Below are 13,722 nucleotides of genomic sequence, written 5' to 3' on the forward strand. Positions count from 1 at the left end.
GATGGGACTCTTTGGATACACGTAAGATTGGAGATTCATGACATGGGGATGGGTAATTGGATGGGCTTGGATGGGATATGGGGGCTTTTGGGCGGTGTTGTTGATCGGTTGGCTACTTGGTATGGTATATGCCCGGTATTTTGTAGTTTTGCTGGTATCAATGCAGTTACATCTTTACAGGTTCACATCTCTATATGCACATCTTGAAAATTACATATACACAATAACAGGGTATTTTACTACAAAGGAAAAGCGCTGATGTTGAATCCCCCTCTTCTCTTCCTCCCATCCATCCCCTCATCCCACCACATCACAACAACTCCCCCTCCTCATCCAATCCCCCCTCATCCTCCTCTTCCTCGAAATCCATATCAGCCGCCGCCTCATCAGCCTTCCTCTGCACCTCCTTCAACCCACTCATCTCCTCGACCCACCCCCTCTCATTCAACGCCCTAGCCACAAACTCCCATGGATCCTTATTATACGCCTCGAGCACCCTATCGCTACACGCAGAGCAGCAGTCGTAAGGTTTGCCTTCGACTTGCAGGTTCGAGAAAGTGGATAGGTAGCCGCGTATTGTATGGGGTATCGTACCGAGGGGGTGTTGGAAGGGCGGTGGGAGTGCGGGATGTGAAGGTGCGGGTGTGGGGGGAGTGTTGTTTTTGGGTTGGACGGAGGGGGGTGCTGCGCGGGCTTGGGAGGGGTGTTGCAGGATGGACATGAGGAGTTCGACGAGGAGGGAGGAGGCGAGCGGGGCGACGCCGGGGCGGGTTACGGTGCATTGTTGGTCGAGGGTTGCGTTGCTTAGAGACTGTGTTGTCGGGGGTTAGCTGGGTAAAGTGGATAGAGGGATGTGTGGGTAGGATACTTACGTCTGCGGGTGCGACGACGTCGTTGCAGAAGTAACATCCTAGTTCTACTTCTCCGGCTCCTTCTCGCGTTGTCTTCAGCCCGTGACGCATGACTACGTAGGTATCGAAGCCTAGTGCAGCGTTGAGGACGATCTTCCCGTAGGCTTTGCCCATGACCGTTGGTAGCCATCTACTCTCTCGCGTGTCCATGAGCAGGAAGATGGCGTCGTGTTCGCTGATAAGCTTCTGTAGCTTCTCAAACTCGGCTTTTGTCTTCGCGCTATCGGTCATTGGGTGACCCAGCATCGGTACCTCCATGACGTGCCCTTGTGCATCGACGCCGGGGTATATCTCTTGCAGAGCCTCTGCCGCTCTTTCGGCCTTCTTTGCACCACCCTGTAGACAGTCGTTGAAGTTGAAGAGAGGCTGTCGTACGGGGTTGGAGAAGCTGACTGTGGCGTTGTCGATGAATGTGATCTTCCTGACACCCCATCCCATCAGCGTTCTTGAAACGTAGGTGCCTAGTGTCCCTGCTCCGAGCAGCAGACACTTGCAGTTTTTGATGACGTCCAGGTCGATGGTAGGAGCTATCCGCCACTTGATCAGCTTGAGGTTGAGGTCCACAGCCTGATCTGCCAGTTTGCGCTCGTCCATGTATTCAGAGAGGTCCACGTTGCGCGATGTCAGCTTGCCTGATTCTGTCCGTTCCCAGCCGGTTACTTTGGGTAACTTGGGTGTCTGTGGGCGAGTTTCTGGTGTTTCGGAAGTCGGCGCTGCCTCGGGTATTGGGTCTGATCGTAGTTGTAGGATCAACGAGTTGGAGTGGTCACGTCGTGTGTGGGTGTCGCGATAACACATGATTTGAGCGTCGTTTAGGTGCCACCGGTTTCGCATAAGCACGAGCAGGTTGCGAAGAGGCCAGCCTGGGTTAGTTTCGTATGTGGAGGGGTCGGCGAAACATATGAAGCGATCTTTGCTATCCACCTTGTCGAAGAAGCCCTTCTCGTAAGCCTCCAGTCTGCCTATAGACCATGTGTATCCAAATTCTTCCAAGGGTGAGACGGGCGTTTTCGGCCTCTCCTCCGGATCTCCGCCACCTTGTATGCGCTTGGCTAGGAAGAAGCCTCGTTGGCGGACGTCTGAGCTGTATCGCCACGTCTGCACCGCGTCTACCAAGTATGTAGTCTCCCTAGAGTGTAGCCTTGTCGCCTCCCCAATCTGCTTCCACGGTGGATCTGACTGTATGGCGGGGAAGCCAAAGTGGTATGTGAACTTGTACTTCTTGAGGTTGGCGAAGATGATGGCTGTGAAGGAGGAGAGGAGGGAGGGGCATTCGTATATCGAGCCGTCGTGGATGGCATCCCATATCTATGCCGCGTCAGTTATGATCGCAGGGGGGGATGATGGACGTACTGTTTGGGCGCATCGTTCGAGTATGGCGGCGCGATCGAGACTCTTGTAGTCTTCTATGGTGTTGCAGTTCTTGATGATGCCTTCGGCGCGGCAGAACGTTGGAGGGGTATCGTCTGATGTCAGCGCATTCGGGTGTATCTGTACTCGCATAGATCGCGACGAGTGCTCTCCAGGACGGACTTCGTACAGCCCGAGCACCTTGCGCGCGGAATCGTCGAGTTTGTCATGGTTGATTTTGATGTGCGCAAGTGCGGCATAGAACTGGACGTCGACATCACTCAGCCAGGGCGCAAACTTGAGGGTGGACATGGTGGGCGGTAATAGTATGTGGTGGGGTCGCGATGAGACGGAGTGAGGATGCGTGGCGAGGCGGAGATGTAGTATGCAGGGGATGTGTCCTAGCAGGCGATGATGATGGCAGTCATACGCAAAAGCAATACACGTGCAGCTGTCAAAGGCGCCTGCATGTGACAGTGAATGTCCCAGTGATGGTGAGGCAGCCGCACGCTTCACCCCGCGCGCCGTCATGGGTCCAGCCCTGAGGCCCTGGGCGAGGCCCCGCCACGCTAGACGCGTTCCTGCAGCCGACCACGCGCTTACCCGCTGTTAGCAATCCGAGATTCGATCCACGACTCCGCCCTTGCTGTTCTCTGGTTACAGCACATTTGGACGACATCTATCGCTATGCTTATTGGATTGTGCGGAGGCAAGCACCGTCCGAGATTACATGAGACGAGGCTGACAGGGCACAGGAATATGCGCGGGCAAGTCGTCGATAGCTTCGTACCTCGTTGAGGAGCACCAGTTCACCCGCCTACGCCTGGCCCGGACTGCTGAGACGCCTCCAGAAGAGAAGTCAGCTTCCAACACACGTGTCCCTTCGCCGGTCAAGTCGTCCGTAGACGCACAGCATACCTTCCCGAACATCGATTCGCTACTCGATTTCGTCACGCTGAGATGGAGAGAGCGATTCGTTACAACGGACATATGGGACGAAACGGTCGTTGATGCCCTCCTCAGGCGTCCTTTCTTCCTCCTCGTCAGCGTCGATGCGCCTGTCAGTGTGCGATGGCAGCGGTTCAAGGCCCGATGTGCTGCCACCGACCACACACCGCCTACTCTCGAGGAGTTCGTTCTACGCAATGACAAGCACTTGTTTGCTCCCAGAACAGGGCTAAGTGCCCTCTGTCAGAGAGCACAGCTGAAGCTACTCAACTCCTCGTCCGACATGGCTTCCCTGCGCAGTGCCATACTTTTCCTGGACCTCATGGACGAGGCCCGTGTACGCCCAAGCTGGGATCAATACTTTATGCAGTTGGCAGACCTGGCAGCACGCAGGAGCAACTGCATGAAGCGACGAGTCGGTTGCTGCATCGTACGGGAGAAGCGTGTGATTAGCACCGGGTACAACGGTACCCCACGTGGCATGACCAACTGCAACGAGGGCGGATGTACGTTCACACTTGGGAATCCCCACGACATAGACTGACAACATACAGGCCCCCGCTGCAACAACGCCGCACAGGGAGGTGTTGGTCTGTCCACCTGCCTCTGCCTGCACGCCGAAGAAAACGCCCTCCTCGAAGCCGGCCGCGACCGCATCGGCGAGAACGCCATCCTATACTGCAACACATGTCCTTGTTTGACCTGCAGCGTCAAGATAACACAAGTTGGTATCAGTGAGGTGGTCTATAACCAAGGCTACCTTGTGGACGACCAAACCGCTAAGATCTTTACTGAAAGCGGCGTCAAGCTGCGCCAGTTCTCGCCGCCTGCAGACGGACTTGTAGATCTGAGCATCGGCGTGGGCGCAGACAAACTGGAAGAAGACAAGGCAGAGGATGCTAGGGAGCTACTCGATGATATGAACTTCCTGCGACCTGTGGACAATTAGGACCAGCTATCAGGATAGACAAGCCAGATAGAAACCAAGCTGTCCGACCCGCATGTAGTCAGATGGGGAAGGCTGATGGCGGCGCGTGGTGGCGCGTGGCGTTGCTTAAGGCCAACGCCTCACGAGGTGCGACCGCATGTCAAAGGCCACTACATGTCTTGGGCAACGACATCATGCCAGTTCCGGCGCCTTCAGACCTTCTGTTGGTCGCCAATTGCGATGCGCATCGTTCCAACTTCGACAAGCTAGAGTTGGCGTTCGGGTACCGACGATGAAGGGATAGCTACAAGAAGGGCTGGCCATAGGACAGCCTTGCCGGGCAACACCGCCATGACCGCACACGCGAACGTCAGCAACGGTTCGGTTTGCCCGCGTGGCCCTTCTCATATTAACAACCTCAAAAACGCGCAACACTTATACTTTGCATTCGGCCCATGACGTTTGACCTTGAGTTCCGTAACTCGTGTTGCTGACTTCTCATTTCCCCGCCTCAACAGTACCCTGAAGTTTAACAAGCTTCGGCCCGCCTGGTCGGGTTGGAGTTGGGCCTGATGACGCGCCCACGCGGCGCGGTACCAACACCGTCACTATTACGGTCACCGCCATGCGATAGCAACATGAATCTTTCGTAATTCGCTTTACGAAGACATACCAACAAAATACCGCTTGTCGTCGTCCATGTACCTACGGTAGCCGTGCTATCGTCCGTCGATCCACCAGCTTGACCAAGCCTCGACAAGCATCCGCTTCCGAGGCTTACACTCTGAACTGGTCTGGGCACAATGAATGCGCTAAACAGAGCCGCGGCGAATCAACGCCAAACATCATGCAAAAGTCTCGGTCTAATCTTCGTATAGTCCTGCTTCAGGAAGGTGCCTAAGGTGGTGCTTCTGTTTGCACTGCGTCATCTCGCATACCTCGTTGGTGCTCGCCCTTCGGCTACGAATCTCAACGCGATAGCATGCCCTGCACGACCCAGAAAGTGGCGTTTGCGAGGTTTATTACCGAGCCTTGCTGGTGCCTCCGCCAACCTCCTGCTCTTCCGGGGTAAGCGCAAGGGTTTGTATACCGCAATGCCGTCACGTAGCAAACGTTCAAATACTCGCCTTGGGCCCGGTTCTTTCGTGCCAGCTCACAGCCGCTTTCATCAGTCAATCCTAAGATGAAGCTCCTTTCAGTGGTTGGTTCTTTGCTGTGTGCTTCTACAGCTCTTGCTGGAAGCTCGCCACACAAGCGTGGTGTGTTTGAGAAGGTCAGGCCTGCTGTCGAGAGGCGTATGCCGGGAGAGGCTTTCAAGCATCCCGAGATCCAGAGGCGTGCCGAGAGCTTCTTCTTGACCAACAAGACTGAGTGTTAGTATTCATTGTCATACTGTGATACATCAGACTAATAAGCCAATAGCCTTCGCCGTCAACGGTACTGGTATCCCAGAGGTTCCTTTCGACATTGGCGAGAGCTACGCGGGTCTGCTACCCATCTCGGATGATCCTGAGGAGACGCGAAAGCTCTTCTTCTGGTTCTTCCCCTCCACTCAGGCTCAGACCCCTGAGGAAGTTGTCATCTGGCTCAACGGTGGCCCAGGATGCTCTTCGCTCAGCGGTTTCCTTACGGAGAACGGCCCGTTCACCTGGGAATCCGGAACTCTCGCCCCGGTCCAGAACCCCTACTCTTGGACCAACCTCACCAACATGCTTTGGGTTGAGCAACCCGTAGGTGTTGGATACTCGCAAGGTACCCCCAACATCACCGACGAGGTTGAGCTCGGCAACCAGTTCCGTGGTTTCTACAAGAGCTTCATTGACCTCTTCGGACTCTACAACTGGAAGACCTACATCACCGGAGAGTCATACGCTGGTTACTACGTCCCCTACATTGCCGACAGCTTCATCACTGCCGATGATGACAAGTACTTCAACCTTGCCGGTATCTCCATCAACGACCCCATCATTGGTGATGAGACCATCCAGCAGCAGGTTGTCCTCCTCCCCTTCGTCAACTTCTGGCAGAATCTGCTCTTCCTGAACGACACATTCATGGAGCAGATCACCCAGCACCACAAGGAGTGCGGTTACACCGACTACATGGACAAGTACTTCACCTTCCCCCCACCACAGGGCGCTTTCCCCGTTCTCCCCGACCCATACAGCTCGGAGAACTACACCTGCGACCAGTTCGACAACTTCTATTCCGCCATCCTCGAGGTGAACCCCTGCTTCAACATCTACCACATCACCGAGACATGCCCGCACCCATACTCCCAGCTCGGCATAGTCAACACCGGCGACTACTCGCCCCCAGGCGCCGAGATCTACTTCAACCGCACCGACGTCAAGATGGCACTCCACGCCAACGTCAGCACCGAGTGGCTCCAGTGCACCAACACCAACGTCTTCGGCAACGGCGATGACGAAGGTTCCGACCAATCCCCCGGCCCCGCCAACAACGGCGTCCTCCAGCGCGTCATCGAGTACACCAACAACACCATAATCGGCTCCGGCGACCTCGACATGCTCCTCAGCACTAACGGAACCCTCTTTGCCATCCAGAACATGACCTGGAACGGCGCCCAGGGTCTCTCCGAGTACCCCACCACTCCCCTGTACGCTCCTTACCACCCTGAGTACAACGGTGGTGCGCTTGCGGGTGCTGGTTACCAGGGCTACTGGACTGCTGAGCGTGGTATGATGTTCTACACTGCACGTCTTGCTGGTCACGAACTGCCTGGTTACACGCCCGGTGTCGCGTACCGCATGTTGGAGATTCTCCTCGGACATATCAAGGACTTCAGCAGCACTGAGAACTTTGTTACGCAGACTGGTAACTTCACTGGTACTGGAACTATTTACAGGAGGGGTCTTGGTATGGGTAGCATGCAGTTTTAGATGCGCGCCTTGAGAATGCGATGATATAAAGGAACAATAGATATGAATCTAAGTGTTGAACAAACAATTTCTTTGCATGCCATGCGTATCGTGTGATGAGTCTGTTCTTGTGAAGATGCGTGATAACCTGCTCTTCCACGGTCGATCGCTGACTCGGATCCAATCGCCGCTGCGACCCGAACACCCCACCATACAGATTTTCACTGCCCAACCAACATCTTCCACAAACCTCCCCAATACATAGCCAATTCTGATGCGTGCAGCTTACAGCATGAAATCCACACAAGCTAGATTATAAACACACAAGTTTCGAATTTTGCCATCAACCACCTACTCAACTATCAAGTTGATCAATCTTCAGTAGTATAGTGGTCAGTATTTCCGCTTGTCATCTTGCAAAAGACAACTCGCGGGAGACCGGGGTTCAATTCCCCGCTGGAGAGCTTTCCTTTTTGCTGTTCCTACCTCCCCGTAACCGCCCACAGTTCTGGTGCATGGCATGGACGCATGATTAGTGATCATGTGCATACTTTTTGCACGTCGCGGAAGCTAGGCAATGTGGATATAGTTGGAGTGGAGTAGTCTTGGATGCATGCGAAGTGTATACGCGATGTCAAATGTTGTTTTTTGCAATAAAGTCGTCTTGGTGGCTAGAGTTGGGTCTGCGGGTTTGGAAATAGACCGCGGAAGCTAGGGGAAGTAGACGCAGAGGGCTTGTAGTCTAAGGGTGCATAAGAAGTGTATTATGTACATGGAATGTTGTATGTTGTTTTTGCTGAGAAGGGTGTTTGGGGGTCTTGGTCCGTGGTTTGGGGATGGCAGCGAGGCGAGGCGGAACATGCTGGACACTAGGGATACGCTATTTAGATGGTGCTTTTGGGGACTAAATACGTGCGCTTCTTGGGTTATACGTGTGCTTCTTCAATCTGGACTTGTGCGGATGCATCGTGAGGTTTATTGGGGCGGGCTAGGTGCGCGGCTGCGCGATGTTGCGGGAGCCCCGGAGGTGTCCCGCCTGGCCGCCTGCACCGCGAGTCCCCAACTATCGCCTATGCGACAGCTCGACTACTGCGCATGTCGCGAAGCAGTCATGATTGCATCACTGAAGGCGCATCGATCTATAGTTCCAGTGGATGACAGACTTGACTCGACATCGCTGTATCAGAATAGTTATCGTCGACCTTGGAAAGACGCGGCACTGCTGCGCTGTCTGCAATGGACGGCAACCTTTCCCGGCTGTCAAACGCAGGCACTCGTGGACGTATCGAGATAACCAAGCTCCTAATCTACAACATGTCCGGGAAGCTATTGGAATAGTATACTAACGAGCTGATACGATTTCGTTGCAGCTAATGCGAAAGTCCACTTTTACCCAGGTAATTCTCGCGAAACGCCTTTCAGTATGATGACTCAAGGCATGCTCCTTCTCCCCATCGTCGCCCTGACCCAACGCCTCCACCTCCCGCCTTGCACACCCAGCATAACCCCCAGTGTCGCAAGTACGCACGGCACTGTGACTGCAAAATACAGTCCTAGCAACGAGATCGATCCAGTCTTCTGTATGAGCATCTCAGAACTAAACAGGCTCTGTCCATCGTTAGCATCTCATTACACACCGAAACATGGGTTCTTTACGGCAATGAGCGTAGCGGGCAGGAACAAAGTAGCAATCTGCGCCAGCGTCTTCACGTTCATGGTGTCTTGATGGCCTTCTTTCGCGGTGCGCACAAGCTCGATAGTATGTGTGTGCATTTGGTCTGTCGTAGCACGGTGTAAGTTGATATTCGTTTGCATGTGCGTAATAGAGAGTAGGAGAGCTGCGTTGGTTCTTGTGGTGAGAATAGAGTCCAGTAACTTCCTGTACTCGTTTGCTTTGCGCATCAGCCTGCGAAATGCGTCTTGCGTGTGCTCGATCTCGATCTTCAGGTGCGCGATTGTGTTGTTTGCATCGCATGCGCTTTTCGTGCCACATAGGAGGGTGTGTTGGCGATTCCAGCCTTGCAGGACTTTGAGTTGCCCATTTACCGCGGCTGTGGATGTTGATAGTCTGCTTTTGAGCTTTGTTAGACATTGGATGTCTGAGAAGAGGACGGTATGGTCGTAGTGAACGGGTGTGTCTAGGTGCGAAGACACTGCCTTTTCTTCCTGTGGTGAGCATCAGCAGTGTGTTGTATATTGGCCTAGGGGCCCATAGCTCACGTATCGTCTTAGCTGTGCTCCCATATACTCGACGTACGCATGCCAATTCTTGATACCGGAGTACAGGAACACAAAATGGACGTGTAAAGTAGGAGCTTTACATGCGGTATTTCCCGCGTCATTCTTTTCGAGGGACGGTATTAAGCTTGTACGTGCGTGCTTAGATGGCTGTAGTACAACCCAGGTGGACTGTTGCCCAGATAACTGCGTTTTGTGATACACACCTGTCTGGCGCAATGACCATGGATGGCCTTTCTGTCGCCCATTTAGCTCGACGTAGCGCATATTGTAGCATAGTTCCAGGCATTGGCTAATCCTGGCCGAATAGAAGGTGTGCCGTGCGCGCTGGTCATCTTCAACCTTCCTTCCGAAAGCGCGTACGATATCTATGAACGGGGTAAATATCCCTAATCGACCAGCCAATATGCGAAATGCGGGCTCCGTTATTGACAGCTGTCCCCAGGAGAAACGTTGCGTTATAATACTGACTGCACTCAACTTAAGCTTCTAGATTCAGCCGTGAATCGCTCACAAGAGTTTGGTTACATGTGGTACCAGTGGTTTCTTACAAGTTAGATGTGTGTTGACAATGTGAAACAGTACATACAGTCTCAAGATGCCCTTGTTCCAGATCATTGCTTGACACGTTGCTCTCCAAGATTGGCCCTTCGCTCTGTGTTATTACGAATCAGAGTAGGCCTGCGCTTCGATGGCAGTATTAATACGACTTGCCTTGAGGCTCTTCTTTCCATAAAACTGTAAGGCCACCGCCAGTCTTGCAGAAGAATGTTTCGGTTTCGTTCGTCAAAGCCTCATTACAGAGCGTACGATCGAACCCATCTGGTGCATAGCAATCTGATGCGAGCGCATAGCTCTGGACCGAAGGCGATGTCACTTGGTCAAGTGTCACCATTGTGCCCGTGTAAAAAGAATGAGAGATGCTTACATGTGCCAACGTGGTACAACGGAATCGCTCTAATACGATAGATGAGTTTGCATAGCCGACATAATTAAAGTATGGCCTAGTACGAGAAGTCCTCCTGTAAGATCCGGTGAGCGCAATTGCTTGCTTGGTGGCGCTTCTCGGATACGTGTCAAGGCTGTATCCAATCGAGCGACATAAATGGGCTGCATTGCGACCCGCATAAAGGTCAGCCGTTCTGCCTCGCTATCTCGCAATCCTACACAGAGCCTTGCGACCCCACCCCACCACAACGATGTTGGCACAGACTATAACACAACAGTACATCGCCCTTGGAGACCTTCAAGCCTTGTTGCGAGATAAGTTTGGAGCTGGCAACTTCAGGATAGTGGTTAGTGAACAATTTGCGCAAAGAGACAGCTCAACGATTGGAGCACTAACGTACGGTCCAGGAAAATTACGAGTCCTACGACTTGACGGTTCCAGAAAGGCTGACCGAGGTACGCTCATGCGGTATGCAGCCCGGTGATGTCATCATTACTCACTTGAACTAGGCCGAAATCGCGTCTATCCAGAAGCCTGAGAACAACTAAGATGGACAATCTGGTCGAAAGCATTGAAAGCTTGCGTTTCAAGAACAAGAATATCGAGGGCCGATTTTTCGTCCCTGGGGGAGAGTTGATCAGTGTAATGTCTGAGCCTCGAATTCGCATGGCTCTCCATGAACTTGGGCTACCCTTGTATCAACACGAAGAGATTCTTGGTAGAATCGTCAAAGGGGCGAGGCGTTGCTTTGCCATTCTACTCTTGATAAAATGCGGTCGCTTGATTCTGGACTTCTTTAGCAAAGATGCTCTGCAAAGGTCGCATCCTGACGATCGTCTCCCGTTCGAACCAAGCTCACTTGCCGCATTGTTCGGTGTAGAAGTTGATGATCTTAAGGTGCAGCGCTTTCTCGAGAAGCAATGGGAATTCTCCACTCCGTTCTTTTCCCGGATGCTGTTGACGCGCGAACTCGCGCAAGGGACAATACTCCCTATCATCCATCAAGAGTCGATAGGTGAGGGTTCTTTCGGAAGTGCATACATAACCACGATACATCCTCAATGTCATGAACTGCCCATCGCAGCAAACAAGGTAAGTTTTGCACATGAGAACAGCAGAATGATGACTGAGATATGTAGGTCGTGAGAAAGGAGATCAAGAAGTCTGCGGGACAAGCAGAGCATGCTTTCGCGCAAGAGCTCCGCAATCTGTCCCTGTTATCGCATCTCAAACACCCGAACCTTGTAGAGCTTTTCTGCTCCTACCGCTTTCGCGATACTTATACGTTCGTGTTTGATGAGGCAAACGGGGGTACTCTTGCGCAGCTGCTTCGCGGAGACTTAGTAGCGCCGTATTTCTCGAATCCCGAACCCTCATCACGTCACAATCATCCGCTGTTCGCAGCTTTGGCGGACCTCGCTTCTGCTGTTGAAACTGTACACAACTTCTCTTCGGTTGTACTGGATGTGAAGCTGACAGGATGCCACCACGACATAGCTCCACGTAACATCTTCATCCGTGATAAGACTCTTGTTCTCGGAGACTTTGGGCTATCTACCTTCAAAGCTCAAGAAGAGGGTTCCTTGACAGCTTTCAAGGAGATTAGATCAGACTACGCCGCACCCGAATGCCAGCGATTTCATGACACTCTGATTCGAACCGCCGAGGTCACCAGAGCAAGCGACATATGGTCTTTTGGTTGTATCCTTGCTGAGGTCGCAACATTCTTGGCCGAAGGCTCTAAGGGGGTGAAGAAGTTCCGAGAAGCTCGGTATCACGAAGTGACGAACGAGATAACTTGGTTCAGATTCCACCACGGGCCCGCTGGGCCAAGCGTTGAAGTGCAAAACTGGCTGATGTCACTTCGACAGCGCAGCACAAGCCCAGGAACCTCGCTCATAACGCTTTGCGAAGAGATGTTATCTTTCGAACCTACACAGCGTCCGCGGGCAGTGGAAGTCATGCTAAGTTTGCAGTACATAGCTGTGTTTGGCCTGGCTCGTCTCGTATCAGCAGCTTGGGAGCAGCTTGGAGACTTGAAGGGTGCCGCCGATCTAAGACTGGGGCGAATGAATTTCGAAGGTTGGAGTAATGCGTTTGAGACATTCTATCACGACAGGCTACGTCAGCAGCCCCAAGGTGACGAGGTACCGACATTCCAGTTTGAGCTGATTCAAAGCGAGCTCCAAGGCATGTCCACGTTTCTCGACAGTCTCGCAGATAAGAACGACGACTACAGACGCCGATGTTCCAAGCAGGTCCAACAAATCCATGTTCGGTTACTCGGTGCACTCCCCATTCATTGCCGCGACTTGGCCAAAACTCACGCGGAACAATTGGTATTGCAAGACGTCCAAATCGATGAGTTCGATTTCGGCCCGGCGGCAGGGGCCAGTAATGCTGTGAGCCATGAACTCGGCTTACTCGTTACTGTGAAGCTGTTGATCGAAAAGGAGCGGCTGGGGCTTCTGAGCGAAAAGCGTGGTCTCTTCCTTAAAGATCAGGATGTCAAACTGCTCGATGACATTGAGCAACATACCCGGGCTTTAATAGAGCGAAGCGAGGGTAGATTCCTGGTAGAATGGGTGGAATACAGCTTTGCGTGGGCAGATGACGAGACGGGAAGACAGTTCCGGGACCGTGTTGCTTCGGTAGCAAGCTTACTGCACAATGACGACGCCGCCCGGATTCCGAGTACTCTGCATTGCCGAGGGTTATATCATCGCCCTTCCAGAAGGTCGTTCGGTTTGGTGTATGAGCTACCCAGCTCGTCGGACGAAAACTTGCAAATCCTGACATTGAATCAAATGCTTCATGGAGGCTTGTCCTATCGTCCCACCCTCGAAGGCCGTATACGTCTCGGCTATGCCTTGTCGCGAGCGGTTTACCAGTTCCATTCGGTGGGGTGGTTGCATCGTAATCTCAACCCGACAAATATCTTGTTTTGTCCAGCGAAGGAAGCAGACCGAAAAGAGTGGGCACAAACACCGATCATGCTAGGATTCGCCAGCAGTCGACAGAACGAGGCGGACGCTGCTACACTTGGTCCTGACAACAGGCTGAACTACCACCACCCGGACTATCTGCAGAACAGATCGAGATATTGTCAGGAGTACGACTATTACAGCATGGGTATGATGCTTTTAGAAATCGGACATTGGGCGCCACTGGTGAAGCTTACTGAGAGTAAGCGGTTCCGCAGCCTGGGGCCGGAGCAGTTCACCAAGGAGATTTTGGACACGCGTCTAGCCCAGGTTGAGCTCACAATGGGATCGCGTTATCAACGTGTGGTAATGAGTTGCCTGAGCGGCCACTTTGCTGCCAGGGGAAGAACTGGGCGCGAGGACGACGACTTGGTTCTGCGTAGGATGTTCAAAGCTGATGTTGTCGACGCGTTGGATGAGCTTTTTAGCGCTGTTAGGTAGCATCCTTTCGATTTGTGCGTTTGGTCATAATGTGAGCCATGTCTTGAAGGATCGTGTTTTGCCGGCGCGTCAGTTTCGTGACAGGCCGGAT

At 52.9% G+C, this 13,722-nt stretch overlaps 4 protein-coding genes and 1 non-coding gene across 5 annotated transcripts; 4 read left to right on the forward strand and 1 right to left on the reverse strand.

Annotated features, from left to right (window-relative positions):
- Positions 1-310: 310 nt before the first annotated feature.
- On the reverse strand, positions 311-2,573 carry J4E79_001719 (uncharacterized protein; the record flags this gene model as incomplete). The annotated part of the gene is made up of 3 exons (XM_049350627.1): positions 311-811; positions 873-2,219; positions 2,265-2,573. The coding sequence occupies 3 exons, from the start codon at positions 2,571-2,573 to the stop codon at positions 311-313; spliced, it is 2,157 nt and encodes a 718-aa protein (XP_049214466.1).
- A 375-nt stretch (positions 2,574-2,948) lies between these two features.
- Positions 2,949-4,158, forward strand: J4E79_001720 (uncharacterized protein; the record flags this gene model as incomplete). Its single annotated transcript, XM_049350628.1, has 3 exons — positions 2,949-2,979; positions 3,017-3,715; positions 3,764-4,158. 3 exons carry the CDS (start codon positions 2,949-2,951, stop codon positions 4,156-4,158), a joined length of 1,125 nt encoding a protein of 374 aa, XP_049214467.1.
- A 1,162-nt stretch (positions 4,159-5,320) lies between these two features.
- J4E79_001721 (uncharacterized protein) lies at positions 5,321-7,040 on the forward strand (the record flags this gene model as incomplete). The annotated part of the gene is made up of 2 exons (XM_049350629.1): positions 5,321-5,510; positions 5,560-7,040. The coding sequence occupies 2 exons, from the start codon at positions 5,321-5,323 to the stop codon at positions 7,038-7,040; spliced, it is 1,671 nt and encodes a 556-aa protein (XP_049214468.1).
- A 354-nt stretch (positions 7,041-7,394) lies between these two features.
- On the forward strand, positions 7,395-7,483 carry J4E79_001722. The gene has a single exon. It is a non-coding gene; the product is annotated as a tRNA-Asp (tRNA).
- Positions 7,484-10,755: 3,272 nt separating this feature from the next.
- Positions 10,756-13,631, forward strand: J4E79_001723 (uncharacterized protein; the record flags this gene model as incomplete). Its single annotated transcript, XM_049350630.1, has 2 exons — positions 10,756-11,298; positions 11,346-13,631. The coding sequence occupies 2 exons, from the start codon at positions 10,756-10,758 to the stop codon at positions 13,629-13,631; spliced, it is 2,829 nt and encodes a 942-aa protein (XP_049214469.1).
- Between the last annotated feature and the right edge of the window lie 91 nt (positions 13,632-13,722).

Source organism: Alternaria viburni, assembly GCF_023758015.1.
Source record: "Alternaria viburni strain BMP 2772 chromosome Unknown scaffold_3, whole genome shotgun sequence".
NCBI classification, from domain to species: Eukaryota; Fungi; Ascomycota; class Dothideomycetes; order Pleosporales; family Pleosporaceae; genus Alternaria; species Alternaria viburni.